Consider the following 14,282-nt stretch of genomic DNA (forward strand, 5'->3'; position numbering starts at 1 on the left):
TTATCATATCTGCCTACCACGACTTATCTAGAATAGTTCTGCCTGCCGTAAGCATGCTCTTAACAAACAAGGCATAGTTTACACACCAGCCGAACCAAATTGAGTTGCAGTTGGACCGGTCTCAACTCTCTTACTTAGAACACTTGGGCCTAGTACCGCAGGAGGCAGCCCAGCCCAATCTAACGAAGAGGCCCACTACATCATGTTACCATTATTTTAGATAATAATAAAACAACTTTATTAATCACAACATAATATCATACATGGCATCATAGAATAGGATTTAAAGGGCACATATCCCAACAGTTATAACTTTCTTGACCACGTACGTTTCTATATGCTATTGCAATTTGCAACAATGAATAATTTCCTTGTAATAACGTGTGTTCCACATCATGATCAATAAGAATCATTAGGTCTTGTCTCAGTGGTTTCTTAAAAAAAATGGGTCTTTTCTCACTACAATCCAATCCAATCCAATGGCATTGCATATGTCATGGAGAAGAAGAATATAGATCAATTAGTTTAATAATCTTGTCCTAGTATATGAAAAAGAGAAAAGTTAATGGATGCTCTAAGGGTATTGAGTTAGGATATATTTTGAGAATTTTTTTATGAGAAAAGAAAAATGCAATAAATTTTTTAGACGGCTGTATCTCATAAAGGTGGTATAAAAATTTTCTTAAAATAATTTATTAACAGTTTTCCTAAGTGAGACTATAAACAAATTTGAGAATCTAATCGCGATCAGATTCCGAAATGGTCTGTGGAAAACAAACAAAAACACAAAAAGGTTTCTAACTCATTGACCTCAATGGTCAATGCCCACCAATCACCTTCTTTCTTTTTCTTGATTTCTACACCGACCCAAATTGGTCTGCATATAACCGGATGTGGCACACTCGATTTTCCAAAATGACTCTCTGATCCAATTTCTTTGCAAAGGTTTCCAACTTATGAATTCCAACAATGTCACGAATGTAAATGGTATGACGGCTGTTCCCACTTCCTACCACTATTGTTTTTGTTAAGATGTGGGCTCTGACTCTATTCCCACTTTTGGACAACTAAACATTTACCAATTGGTATGAATTATATGCTTTTCGCATTATGGATATGATTGATTGTAATCGTAAATAATTGAAAATAAAAATAATAATAAATTCATATAAAAATAATGTTATTATACTTAAAAATTAAGGTATTTAAAGAAACAAATTGAGCTGAGTATTAAAAATTTAGACTGATTTATTTATTTTTATTTCGAACACAAGTGGAGCTTGAGTTTATTATCAAATAAGATTACATATTTGAGTTTGGTTTATTTTCTTGTAGAACAAGGTTGAGCTTCTCCACGAGTTACTTGATTGATTAAATTACTCTTTTCCATTATATAGTAAAATCATGACTATTTTTTTTTTTTTTTATACAAGATAGAAATTTTACTTTAGCCTAATCTAAGTGTATATGTATGTGAAGCTCCCTCTTAGAGAGTTAAACCCCAGCCCTTGCCTCCCACACCCCACAAAGCATTTATACTTGTAGAATGACCATCACACTAAGGCTGCGCGGTGGTATGACTAAATTTTTTTGACCATTCACAAATCTATGATTTTCTTACAACGAATTGATTGTCTATATTATCAATAAGCTACAATTAATAATATGATATTATATGGACCTATTATAAACTTACACAATTTCAAGTCTATATAAATAAAATTTTAGAAAAATATACGTATAAAAATATAATATTATATATAATTAAATCGAGCCTTATATTTATGAGTTTATTCATGAACACAATATTATGTATGAGCTTAACTTGTTTAATAGTCGAGCCTAAACTTGAACTTGAGTTTAACTGGTTTGCTAAACAAACTAATATAAACAAGTTTTTTTTTAGAGTTGAGCTCGAGTTGTTCATAAACAGCTTATTTCATTTACAACACTACTTAAAATATATTATCTTATATGTTGTAAGGACTAAGGAGGGTTATAAAAAATATTATGAAATGCTCGATGTCTAAACCTCCCCAATAGACCGCGGCGGTGATTCTTATTTTCTGAATCCATATATCCTCCGTGGTGGACGGTGGACCACATAGCTCTCCTCTGACATCTGGCTATCCACCATAATAGATCACCCTCATTTTGCTCTCTGACGCCATTCCCACCAAAAACAAAATTGAGACTTTGACAAACTAGTAATTTCCTCATGAATATTTTAATTTTGTGGAATGCTTTTTCGCTCTTTAAATACCTACTTGGTAGTTGCTCCTAAGATGCACAAGATACAGAATCACAGATTACTTTGATCAGCAAATTTGGGTCAAATATTGCAACTTATTGTGCAACTTTTTTTTTTTTTGGGTTTTGGGTAAATGTTGTAGGCATCTCGTTTGCCACTTTTATAGGTAACTCTTTCTTTGGTAAGTATTCTTCTATGGATCAGCTCTTTCAATCTCTTATTTAGATTAATTTCCTAGTATTCTCTTGCATACTGTTGTTAGGTGGTTTAGCATAGCACGTATTCTTCACCTTTTCTTGTTTTTATTTTCCAAACCCCCTCCAAAAAGAAAAAGAAAAAAGGAAACATGATGTCCCATTCTTTGTTGTATCTCATGGAGTCCTCAATTTGTATCACGTCTCACAACAATCTCAAACCATGTAGTACTAGATGAGGGTGGCAAAATTGGACACAATCCGCAAACCCGATACGACACGGCACAAAATTAGTAAGTTATGGGTTGAAACTTAATGGGTTCGTGTCATATTTAGGTTGACACAACTAACCTGTTTAATAAACGAGTTGGGTTAGTGTCCATCTCATAGAATCCGTTTGATCTGTCTAGCCCGTTTAATTAAATGACACTATAATAATATACCCTTCAAATCCTAGGTATATAAACTTATTAGTTGTTGTGGTTTATTTTCTTTGATATATTATGATTGATTATTTATGATATTGAGATATGCTTTAGTTTTGAATGAATATTTGTGATGCAGTTATTCATTAGTTCTGAATTTTATATTAAAAATATTTATTTGTTTGATTTTTCATAATTCATATCAATTTGGTTAATACTAAAATTAGTTAGTTATTATTATTATTTTTTCGTTTTGATAAAATCTAATAAACATGCCAACACGACTGACCCATTTAATAAATGAGTTGTGTTAAGGTTAAAGAATCCTAACCTGTTTAATAAACATATTGGGATAGCTAGGGTTGACCCATATAGTCGAATACATGAGTGAACACGACACGAACCCGACATGTGAACACGAATTGCTACCCCTAGTACTAGTGTTGAACTACTTTTTGAAAATCACCTATATTTGGTAAAATTACACTTTACCACCATAACCTATACTTCAAATTACACTTAGAAATCTTAATTTTTCGAATACACATTTTACATCATAAACTATGACACTTGTTATATTTTGTACACCGACATCAAGTTTTCTGTTAACTTAGAATGGAAATCCAAAGTTTAAGGTATAAAGTGTAATTGAGAGTATAATTTAGGGTGATAAAATATAATTTCTCATTTTTTTAAGGGATTGAGAAGAGGGGCAATTGAGTGTTTTTTCATGACACAATACTTTTCCATCCAAATTAACAACAAATTTGATGTTGGAGTGTAAAGTATAACAAAACTCATTTTTTTAAGGAACAGAAAAGTAAGGCAATTGAATCTTTTCACATGATACCATGTTTTTCCATTAAAGTTAATAGCAAACTAGACCTCGGGTACAAAGTATATTCAAAAGTCATAGTTTATAATGCAAAACATTGCATTTAAAAAGTTTAGGGTAATAAAATGTATTTTTCTCTATAAATAAATGATCATATCACTGTATATTGACTTATACATTTGGAAAAACAAAACACGAGCTTATATTATTTAAAGTCAAAAGAGGATCTTCCATATTGATTATATTTTAAAATTTTAAGTGATGGATGGTGGCCGAAAAGAGTTTGGAACTTTGGATCAGCAAAGTGGCAATAGATTACCTTAATTAATAATTTGAAAGTATCAATGGTAAGTTTCTCCAATCTGAATCATGCAATAGATTTTGGGTATCTGAGTTAGACATTAACCCACCCACCCACCATTTTGTATGGAGAGAGAATACCTTTCTTTTAAATGGCATGACATCCATTTGTGGGCTGATACATATTCTCTGTTCTTCCACTTTCTTTTAGAACGCTATAGATCATCCAAAAGTCATCTTTAAAGCTCAATAGGTACATCTCAAGATGCTTCTTGTGGCTTTCCTTCATCCCAAGAAAATTAGATTTTCTTGATATTTTTTTAAAGAAAATTCAAAGAATAACTTTTGTTGAACACGCTAGCTTTTTCGGTGACTTTGGCATCCATATATTCTTATCTTCAGGTACACAAAGATAATCAAAACCTGGTTATAGAAATTTGGTTGCATTATTTAAGTTTTGATTTATTACTCACCAACTGAAAATAATACCCTTTTTTTTTTGGGAGAACTTGATTTGATGGTAGGGAATTCCAAATTAACCTATTGAGATTATCTACCAATAAAAAAAATAATAAAAAAAATTGGGAGTTAATTTATCCTGGTAACATAGTTTGCCAAAATACAGACGAGAAATAGGAAAAAAATTTCTAATCGTGCAAACCTTACTCTATTTGTCATCAGCCTTTTCTTTTAGATTTTTTTTAGCTTGTTTGTTTAATGTATAACTTTTCAAAACCTTTTTTTTCTGAGCATAATCATATTTTTTTAACCAACTTTCAGCAAATAAGCAATAAAAAAAAAACTACATTCAAACAGACATAGCAGGAGCACGCCTTGGTGAAAACTGAAAATCTCATTTGCAAGTTCATTTTCTAGTGTAAACGTGAAGACTTGGCCAAAGGAAGCAAAAGTAAGCTCAGTCACACCTATGATTTTAACTTTTACAAGTCTCATTCGCAATATTGACACAGAATAAAGTAAAACTAATCCCACCCCACGTTATCCTTTGGCATCAGCAGTGAGCAAGCTCTCACTGCTTATGGCTTTATCATGCTCTTATTATGTGCTACCGCTCGTGTTTCCAATCTTGATACTAGCTATTTGTGCCTGCTTGCATTAGCTTTCTCTCATTGTTAAGCTAGCTCAGCTCATCGGGCACACATGATCAGGGCCATGGTACATCGGGCACGAGAGGTTTTCATTTATTTGTTTTTAGCGGTATTCTACAAGGCAACTGGTACTGTAAAGCCTTGTTGGAGACCAGGAAGCAGCTTGAGTCCTGATAATGATCGTGCCTATTGCTTAAGCTGGAGGTTGGGTGTAGAGACCAACAATGTGCGAGCATGGCGTACCGTCCCATCTGAGTGCAAGGAGTACATTGAAAATTACATGACTCGTGGACAATATTACCATGACTTCAACTTCATTACCAACCAAATTTCAAGTTATGCAGATGAGATTGCTCTTTCTAACGATGGCATGGACGCCTGGATTTTGGACATTGATGATACATGCATATCCAACATCATTTATTACCGAGGAAAGAGATATGGGTACGTTATATTATGTGAATAATTACTTTAGTTAGTGTAGATTTGTATCTCCTTATCAATGAAAAAACTTATCAAAAATCATTTTTGAACTTCCAAAATTGTACTACCCTAAATAATAGATTGTTAAATTTCATTCACTTTGTCACAATCATGAAAATACTTTAAAATGTTTCTCATTAATTTTTAAACTTTAAAAACTATTTTTAGAAAGTTCTTATTATCATATAATGGATGAAAAACATTGAAGTGATAAATGAAATTTATGTTGTATTATAGGCTAGCTCCTTGTTATCAAAATGACCTTATTAATTTCATGAATTCCATTTAGTTCGTTAGTATTTTCCATCCATCTAATAACTGTAACATTATTGAAACATTTAAAATATAACAATGATTTTGAAACAGAAGTTAAATGTTGAGGACCAATTGTACCATTTGTCTTGAAATATATTTGGTTTCCATTTTGTAAAATGCACAGGTGCGACCCATATGACCCACTAGGGTTTAAGGCGTGGGCAATGAAAGGAGAGTGTCCAGCCATTCCTTTCATGCTTGGGTTATTTGACAAATTGGTTCAAAGTGGATTCAAGGTGATCTTGCTCACGGGAAGAGATGAAGAGACCCTTGGCCAAGCCACAACTGATAACTTGCATAGCCAAGGTTTTATTGGTTATGAACGTCTCATTTTCAGGTAAGATGATAACAACTCCTATGTTTTTTTAACTCGTTAAATATATTATATTATAATACTCACCATCATTGAAATGATTACTGAACAACAAAGTAATAATACTAAAAAATCCTGTGGAGTACTGGTAAAAACTAAACTAATATATTCTACAGTTGCTTGGCTAGGAATGCCCAGTGTTCCATATATAATTATATATGTTATGAAAAAAATAAAGGGCAGCCAAGTGTGTATATGCCAAATTGCCACATCATCAAAAGTCAATTTCATATTTGGATATTGTCCTAGTCAGCATCCATGCAATATAAATGTAAAAAATCCCTGTTCCCTTGACCAACCAAGAGCCGTCCATATCCAATAATATTCTTTATTTTTTTTTCTTTTTTCTTTTTTTTCTCTTATTTATATTTATTTATTTATTGATAAGAAAGAATTTTATTGCACACAAATCCAATAATGTTCTTGCTGACGTTTTCTACAAGCTTTTGATTTGTTTGATATTTGATACTTACGGTACATTTAGGGTCCCCTTAATTAGTATACAAGTATGTAATTATAATTTGTAATTATATGTACTTTAAAATATATATATATATATATATATCAATAATTCATCAGGTTTATAATAATAATAATAATAATAATAATTATTATTATAAATTTCTTATATATCTTCAAAAATTAAATTAAATTAAATTGGACACAAATATTTAGCAAAAAAAAAAACCTGATGAATTATTGATATATATATATATATATATTTTAAAGTACATATAATTACAAATTATAATTACATACTTGTATACTAATTAAGGGGACCCTAAATGTACCGTAAGTATCAAATATCAAACAAATCAAAAGCTTGTAGAAAACGTCAGCAAGAACATTATTGGATTTGTGTGCAATAAAATTCTTTCTTATCAATAAATAAATAAATATAAATAAGAGAAAAAAAAGAAAAAAGAAAAAAAAATAAAGAATATTATTGGATATGGACGGCTCTTGGTTGGTCAAGGGAACAGGGATTTTTTACATTTATATTGCATGGATGCTGACTAGGACAATATCCAAATATGAAATTGACTTTTGATGATGTGGCAATTTGGCATATACACACTTGGCTGCCCTTTATTTTTTTCATAACATATATAATTATATATGGAACACTGGGCATTCCTAGCCAAGCAACTGTAGAATATATTAGTTTAGTTTTTACCAGTACTCCACAGGATTTTTTAGTATTATTACTTTGTTGTTCAGTAATCATTTCAATGATGGTGAGTATTATAATATAATATATTTAACGAGTTAAAAAAACATAGGAGTTGTTATCATCTTACCTGAAAATGAGACGTTCATAACCAATAAAACCTTGGCTATGCAAGTTATCAGTTGTGGCTTGGCCAAGGGTCTCTTCATCTCTTCCCGTGAGCAAGATCACCTTGAATCCACTTTGAACCAATTTGTCAAATAACCCAAGCATGAAAGGAATGGCTGGACACTCTCCTTTCATTGCCCACGCCTTAAACCCTAGTGGGTCATATGGGTCGCACCTGTGCATTTTACAAAATGGAAACCAAATATATTTCAAGACAAATGGTACAATTGGTCCTCAACATTTAACTTCTGTTTCAAAATCATTGTTATATTTTAAATGTTTCAATAATGTTACAGTTATTAGATGGATGGAAAATACTAACGAACTAAATGGAATTCATGAAATTAATAAGGTCATTTTGATAACAAGGAGCTAGCCTATAATACAACATAAATTTCATTTATCACTTCAATGTTTTTCATCCATTATATGATAATAAGAACTTTCTAAAAATAGTTTTTAAAGTTTAAAAATTAATGAGAAACATTTTAAAGTATTTTCATGATTGTGACAAAGTGAATGAAATTTAACAATCTATTATTTAGGGTAGTACAATTTTGGAAGTTCAAAAATGATTTTTGATAAGTTTTTTCATTGATAAGGAGATACAAATCTACACTAACTAAAGTAATTATTCACATAATATAACGTACCCATATCTCTTTCCTCGGTAATAAATGATGTTGGATATGCATGTATCATCAATGTCCAAAATCCAGGCGTCCATGCCATCGTTAGAAAGAGCAATCTCATCTGCATAACTTGAAATTTGGTTGGTAATGAAGTTGAAGTCATGGTAATATTGTCCACGAGTCATGTAATTTTCAATGTACTCCTTGCACTCAGATGGGACGGTACGCCATGCTCGCACATTGTTGGTCTCTACACCCAACCTCCAGCTTAAGCAATAGGCACGATCATTATCAGGACTCAAGCTGCTTCCTGGTCTCCAACAAGGCTTTACAGTACCAGTTGCCTTGTAGAATACCGCTAAAAACAAATAAATGAAAACCTCTCGTGCCCGATGTACCATGGCCCTGATCATGTGTGCCCGATGAGCTGAGCTAGCTTAACAATGAGAGAAAGCTAATGCAAGCAGGCACAAATAGCTAGTATCAAGATTGGAAACACGAGCGGTAGCACATAATAAGAGCATGATAAAGCCATAAGCAGTGAGAGCTTGCTCACTGCTGATGCCAAAGGATAACGTGGGGTGGGATTAGTTTTACTTTATTCTGTGTCAATATTGCGAATGAGACTTGTAAAAGTTAAAATCATAGGTGTGACTGAGCTTACTTTTGCTTCCTTTGGCCAAGTCTTCACGTTTACACTAGAAAATGAACTTGCAAATGAGATTTTCAGTTTTCACCAAGGCGTGCTCCTGCTATGTCTGTTTGAATGTAGTTTTTTTTTTATTGCTTATTTGCTGAAAGTTGGTTAAAAAAATATGATTATGCTCAGAAAAAAAAGGTTTTGAAAAGTTATACATTAAACAAACAAGCTAAAAAAAATCTAAAAGAAAAGGCTGATGACAAATAGAGTAAGGTTTGCACGATTAGAAATTTTTTTCCTATTTCTCGTCTGTATTTTGGCAAACTATGTTACCAGGATAAATTAACTCCCAATTTTTTTTTATTATTTTTTTTATTGGTAGATAATCTCAATAGGTTAATTTGGAATTCCCTACCATCAAATCAAGTTCTCCCAAAAAAAAAAGGGTATTATTTTCAGTTGGTGAGTAATAAATCAAAACTTAAATAATGCAACCAAATTTCTATAACCAGGTTTTGATTATCTTTGTGTACCTGAAGATAAGAATATATGGATGCCAAAGTCACCGAAAAAGCTAGCGTGTTCAACAAAAGTTATTCTTTGAATTTTCTTTAAAAAAATATCAAGAAAATCTAATTTTCTTGGGATGAAGGAAAGCCACAAGAAGCATCTTGAGATGTACCTATTGAGCTTTAAAGATGACTTTTGGATGATCTATAGCGTTCTAAAAGAAAGTGGAAGAACAGAGAATATGTATCAGCCCACAAATGGATGTCATGCCATTTAAAAGAAAGGTATTCTCTCTCCATACAAAATTTACCAATTGAAAAGCAGAGAAAAGATTAAAAAAGTAGGGGGGGAGGGGGTGGGGTGGGTGGGTGGGTGGGTTAATGTCTAACTCAGATACCCAAAATCTATTGCATGATTCAGATTGGAGAAACTTACCATTGATACTTTCAAATTATTAATTAAGGTAATCTATTGCCACTTTGCTGATCCAAAGTTCCAAACTCTTTTCGGCCACCATCCATCACTTAAAATTTTAAAATATAATCAATATGGAAGATCCTCTTTTGACTTTAAATAATATAAGCTCGTGTTTTGTTTTTCCAAATGTATAAGTCAATATACAGTGATATGATCATTTATTTATAGAGAAAAATACATTTTATTACCCTAAACTTTTTAAATGCAATGTTTTGCATTATAAACTATGACTTTTGAATATACTTTGTACCCGAGGTCTAGTTTGCTATTAACTTTAATGGAAAAACATGGTATCATGTGAAAAGATTCAATTGCCTTACTTTTCTGTTCCTTAAAAAAATGAGTTTTGTTATACTTTACACTCCAACATCAAATTTGTTGTTAATTTGGATGGAAAAGTATTGTGTCATGAAAAAACACTCAATTGCCCCTCTTCTCAATCCCTTAAAAAAATGAGAAATTATATTTTATCACCCTAAATTATACTCTCAATTACACTTTATACCTTAAACTTTGGATTTCCATTCTAAGTTAACAGAAAACTTGATGTCGGTGTACAAAATATAACAAGTGTCATAGTTTATGATGTAAAATGTGTATTCGAAAAATTAAGATTTCTAAGTGTAATTTGAAGTATAGGTTATGGTGGTAAAGTGTAATTTTACCAAATATAGGTGATTTTCAAAAAGTAGTTCAACACTAGTACTAGGGGTAGCAATTCGTGTTCACATGTCGGGTTCGTGTCGTGTTCACTCATGTATTCGACTATATGGGTCAACCCTAGCTATCCCAATATGTTTATTAAACAGGTTAGGATTCTTTAACCTTAACACAACTCATTTATTAAATGGGTCAGTCGTGTTGGCATGTTTATTAGATTTTATCAAAACGAAAAAATAATAATAATAACTAACTAATTTTAGTATTAACCAAATTGATATGAATTATGAAAAATCAAACAAATAAATATTTTTAATATAAAATTCAGAACTAATGAATAACTGCATCACAAATATTCATTCAAAACTAAAGCATATCTCAATATCATAAATAATCAATCATAATATATCAAAGAAAATAAACCACAACAACTAATAAGTTTATATACCTAGGATTTGAAGGGTATATTATTATAGTGTCATTTAATTAAACGGGCTAGACAGATCAAACGGATTCTATGAGATGGACACTAACCCAACTCGTTTATTAAACAGGTTAGTTGTGTCAACCTAAATATGACACGAACCCATTAAGTTTCAACCCATAACTTACTAATTTTGTGCCGTGTCGTATCGGGTTTGCGGATTGTGTCCAATTTTGCCACCCTCATCTAGTACTACATGGTTTGAGATTGTTGTGAGACGTGATACAAATTGAGGACTCCATGAGATACAACAAAGAATGGGACATCATGTTTCCTTTTTTCTTTTTCTTTTTGGAGGGGGTTTGGAAAATAAAAACAAGAAAAGGTGAAGAATACGTGCTATGCTAAACCACCTAACAACAGTATGCAAGAGAATACTAGGAAATTAATCTAAATAAGAGATTGAAAGAGCTGATCCATAGAAGAATACTTACCAAAGAAAGAGTTACCTATAAAAGTGGCAAACGAGATGCCTACAACATTTACCCAAAACCCAAAAAAAAAAAAAGTTGCACAATAAGTTGCAATATTTGACCCAAATTTGCTGATCAAAGTAATCTGTGATTCTGTATCTTGTGCATCTTAGGAGCAACTACCAAGTAGGTATTTAAAGAGCGAAAAAGCATTCCACAAAATTAAAATATTCATGAGGAAATTACTAGTTTGTCAAAGTCTCAATTTTGTTTTTGGTGGGAATGGCGTCAGAGAGCAAAATGAGGGTGATCTATTATGGTGGATAGCCAGATGTCAGAGGAGAGCTATGTGGTCCACCGTCCACCACGGAGGATATATGGATTCAGAAAATAAGAATCACCGCCGCGGTCTATTGGGGAGGTTTAGACATCGAGCATTTCATAATATTTTTTATAACCCTCCTTAGTCCTTACAACATATAAGATAATATATTTTAAGTAGTGTTGTAAATGAAATAAGCTGTTTATGAACAACTCGAGCTCAACTCTAAAAAAAAACTTGTTTATATTAGTTTGTTTAGCAAACCAGTTAAACTCAAGTTCAAGTTTAGGCTCGACTATTAAACAAGTTAAGCTCATACATAATATTGTGTTCATGAATAAACTCATAAATATAAGGCTCGATTTAATTATATATAATATTATATTTTTATACGTATATTTTTCTAAAATTTTATTTATATAGACTTGAAATTGTGTAAGTTTATAATAGGTCCATATAATATCATATTATTAATTGTAGCTTATTGATAATATAGACAATCAATTCGTTGTAAGAAAATCATAGATTTGTGAATGGTCAAAAAAATTTAGTCATACCACCGCGCAGCCTTAGTGTGATGGTCATTCTACAAGTATAAATGCTTTGTGGGGTGTGGGAGGCAAGGGCTGGGGTTTAACTCTCTAAGAGGGAGCTTCACATACATATACACTTAGATTAGGCTAAAGTAAAATTTCTATCTTGTATAAAAAAAAAAAAAAATAGTCATGATTTTACTATATAATGGAAAAGAGTAATTTAATCAATCAAGTAACTCGTGGAGAAGCTCAACCTTGTTCTACAAGAAAATAAACCAAACTCAAATATGTAATCTTATTTGATAATAAACTCAAGCTCCACTTGTGTTCGAAATAAAAATAAATAAATCAGTCTAAATTTTTAATACTCAGCTCAATTTGTTTCTTTAAATACCTTAATTTTTAAGTATAATAACATTATTTTTATATGAATTTATTATTATTTTTATTTTCAATTATTTACGATTACAATCAATCATATCCATAATGCGAAAAGCATATAATTCATACCAATTGGTAAATGTTTAGTTGTCCAAAAGTGGGAATAGAGTCAGAGCCCACATCTTAACAAAAACAATAGTGGTAGGAAGTGGGAACAGCCGTCATACCATTTACATTCGTGACATTGTTGGAATTCATAAGTTGGAAACCTTTGCAAAGAAATTGGATCAGAGAGTCATTTTGGAAAATCGAGTGTGCCACATCCGGTTATATGCAGACCAATTTGGGTCGGTGTAGAAATCAAGAAAAAGAAAGAAGGTGATTGGTGGGCATTGACCATTGAGGTCAATGAGTTAGAAACCTTTTTGTGTTTTTGTTTGTTTTCCACAGACCATTTCGGAATCTGATCGCGATTAGATTCTCAAATTTGTTTATAGTCTCACTTAGGAAAACTGTTAATAAATTATTTTAAGAAAATTTTTATACCACCTTTATGAGATACAGCCGTCTAAAAAATTTATTGCATTTTTCTTTTCTCATAAAAAAATTCTCAAAATATATCCTAACTCAATACCCTTAGAGCATCCATTAACTTTTCTCTTTTTCATATACTAGGACAAGATTATTAAACTAATTGATCTATATTCTTCTTCTCCATGACATATGCAATGCCATTGGATTGGATTGGATTGTAGTGAGAAAAGACCCATTTTTTTTAAGAAACCACTGAGACAAGACCTAATGATTCTTATTGATCATGATGTGGAACACACGTTATTACAAGGAAATTATTCATTGTTGCAAATTGCAATAGCATATAGAAACGTACGTGGTCAAGAAAGTTATAACTGTTGGGATATGTGCCCTTTAAATCCTATTCTATGATGCCATGTATGATATTATGTTGTGATTAATAAAGTTGTTTTATTATTATCTAAAATAATGGTAACATGATGTAGTGGGCCTCTTCGTTAGATTGGGCTGGGCTGCCTCCTGCGGTACTAGGCCCAAGTGTTCTAAGTAAGAGAGTTGAGACCGGTCCAACTGCAACTCAATTTGGTTCGGCTGGTGTGTAAACTATGCCTTGTTTGTTAAGAGCATGCTTACGGCAGGCAGAACTATTCTAGATAAGTCGTGGTAGGCAGATATGATAATAACAAAACAACAAAGAGAGTACTTTGACTTTTTAATCAAAGTGAATAGACAATCCCTAATTAAGAAAGATAATTATAGTTTAACAACAATTACTTTTATAAAGAAAGCAAGAGGAATAAATGAGTAGTATATGGGTTAAAAGGAAAGAAAGAAATCGGACCAAATCTAATCCGTAGGACCAAAGCTAGAGAGGGAAGAACGTCCCTTCTCAACGTAAATAATCTCCCGGGAAAATCCTGTCGTGGAAATTAATCACTTTAAGGGAAACAGACCTGAATGGTTGATGCCTAAAGGAACCCTTTTGCTTTTGGCAGAGAGTAGAACTTTGAGAGGGAGAGAGGGAATCAACCTATTGGTGCATGTCTGCCGATATAACTCTATGTTTTTT

General features: G+C 32.0%; 2 protein-coding genes across 2 annotated transcripts; one reads left to right on the top strand and one right to left on the bottom strand.

Annotated features, from left to right (window-relative positions):
* Positions 1-5,028: 5,028 nt before the first annotated feature.
* Positions 5,029-6,253, top strand: LOC136064678 (acid phosphatase 1-like). The gene is made up of 2 exons (XM_065766706.1): positions 5,029-5,558; positions 6,037-6,253. Exons 1-2 carry the CDS (start codon positions 5,167-5,169, stop codon positions 6,251-6,253), a joined length of 609 nt encoding a protein of 202 aa, XP_065622778.1. The 5' UTR covers positions 5,029-5,166.
* A 1,329-nt stretch (positions 6,254-7,582) lies between these two features.
* LOC112016762 (acid phosphatase 1) lies at positions 7,583-8,806 on the bottom strand. Its single transcript, XM_065766707.1, has 2 exons — positions 8,278-8,806; positions 7,583-7,799 (listed from the first exon to the last, which is right to left on the bottom strand). Exons 1-2 carry the CDS (start codon positions 8,667-8,669, stop codon positions 7,583-7,585), a joined length of 609 nt encoding a protein of 202 aa, XP_065622779.1. The 5' UTR covers positions 8,670-8,806.
* Between the last annotated feature and the right edge of the window lie 5,476 nt (positions 8,807-14,282).

This window comes from Quercus suber, unplaced genomic scaffold, assembly GCF_002906115.3.
Source record: "Quercus suber isolate HL8 unplaced genomic scaffold, Cork oak 2.0 scaffold_733, whole genome shotgun sequence".
Lineage (NCBI taxonomy): Eukaryota > Viridiplantae > Streptophyta > Magnoliopsida > Fagales > Fagaceae > Quercus > Quercus suber.

Excerpts from the sequence above, each read along its gene's own strand:
- LOC112016762 (XM_065766707.1), bottom strand. The coding sequence starts at position 8,669 with ATGATCAGGGCCATGGTACATCGGGCACGAGAGGTTTTCATTTATTTG. Across the intron at positions 7,800-8,277 it reads TACCGAGGAAAGAGATATGG|GTGCGACCCATATGACCCAC; the intron begins GTACGTTATATT and ends TAAAATGCACAG.
- LOC136064678 (XM_065766706.1), top strand. The coding sequence starts at position 5,167 with ATGATCAGGGCCATGGTACATCGGGCACGAGAGGTTTTCATTTATTTG. Across the intron at positions 5,559-6,036 it reads TACCGAGGAAAGAGATATGG|GTGCGACCCATATGACCCAC; the intron begins GTACGTTATATT and ends TAAAATGCACAG.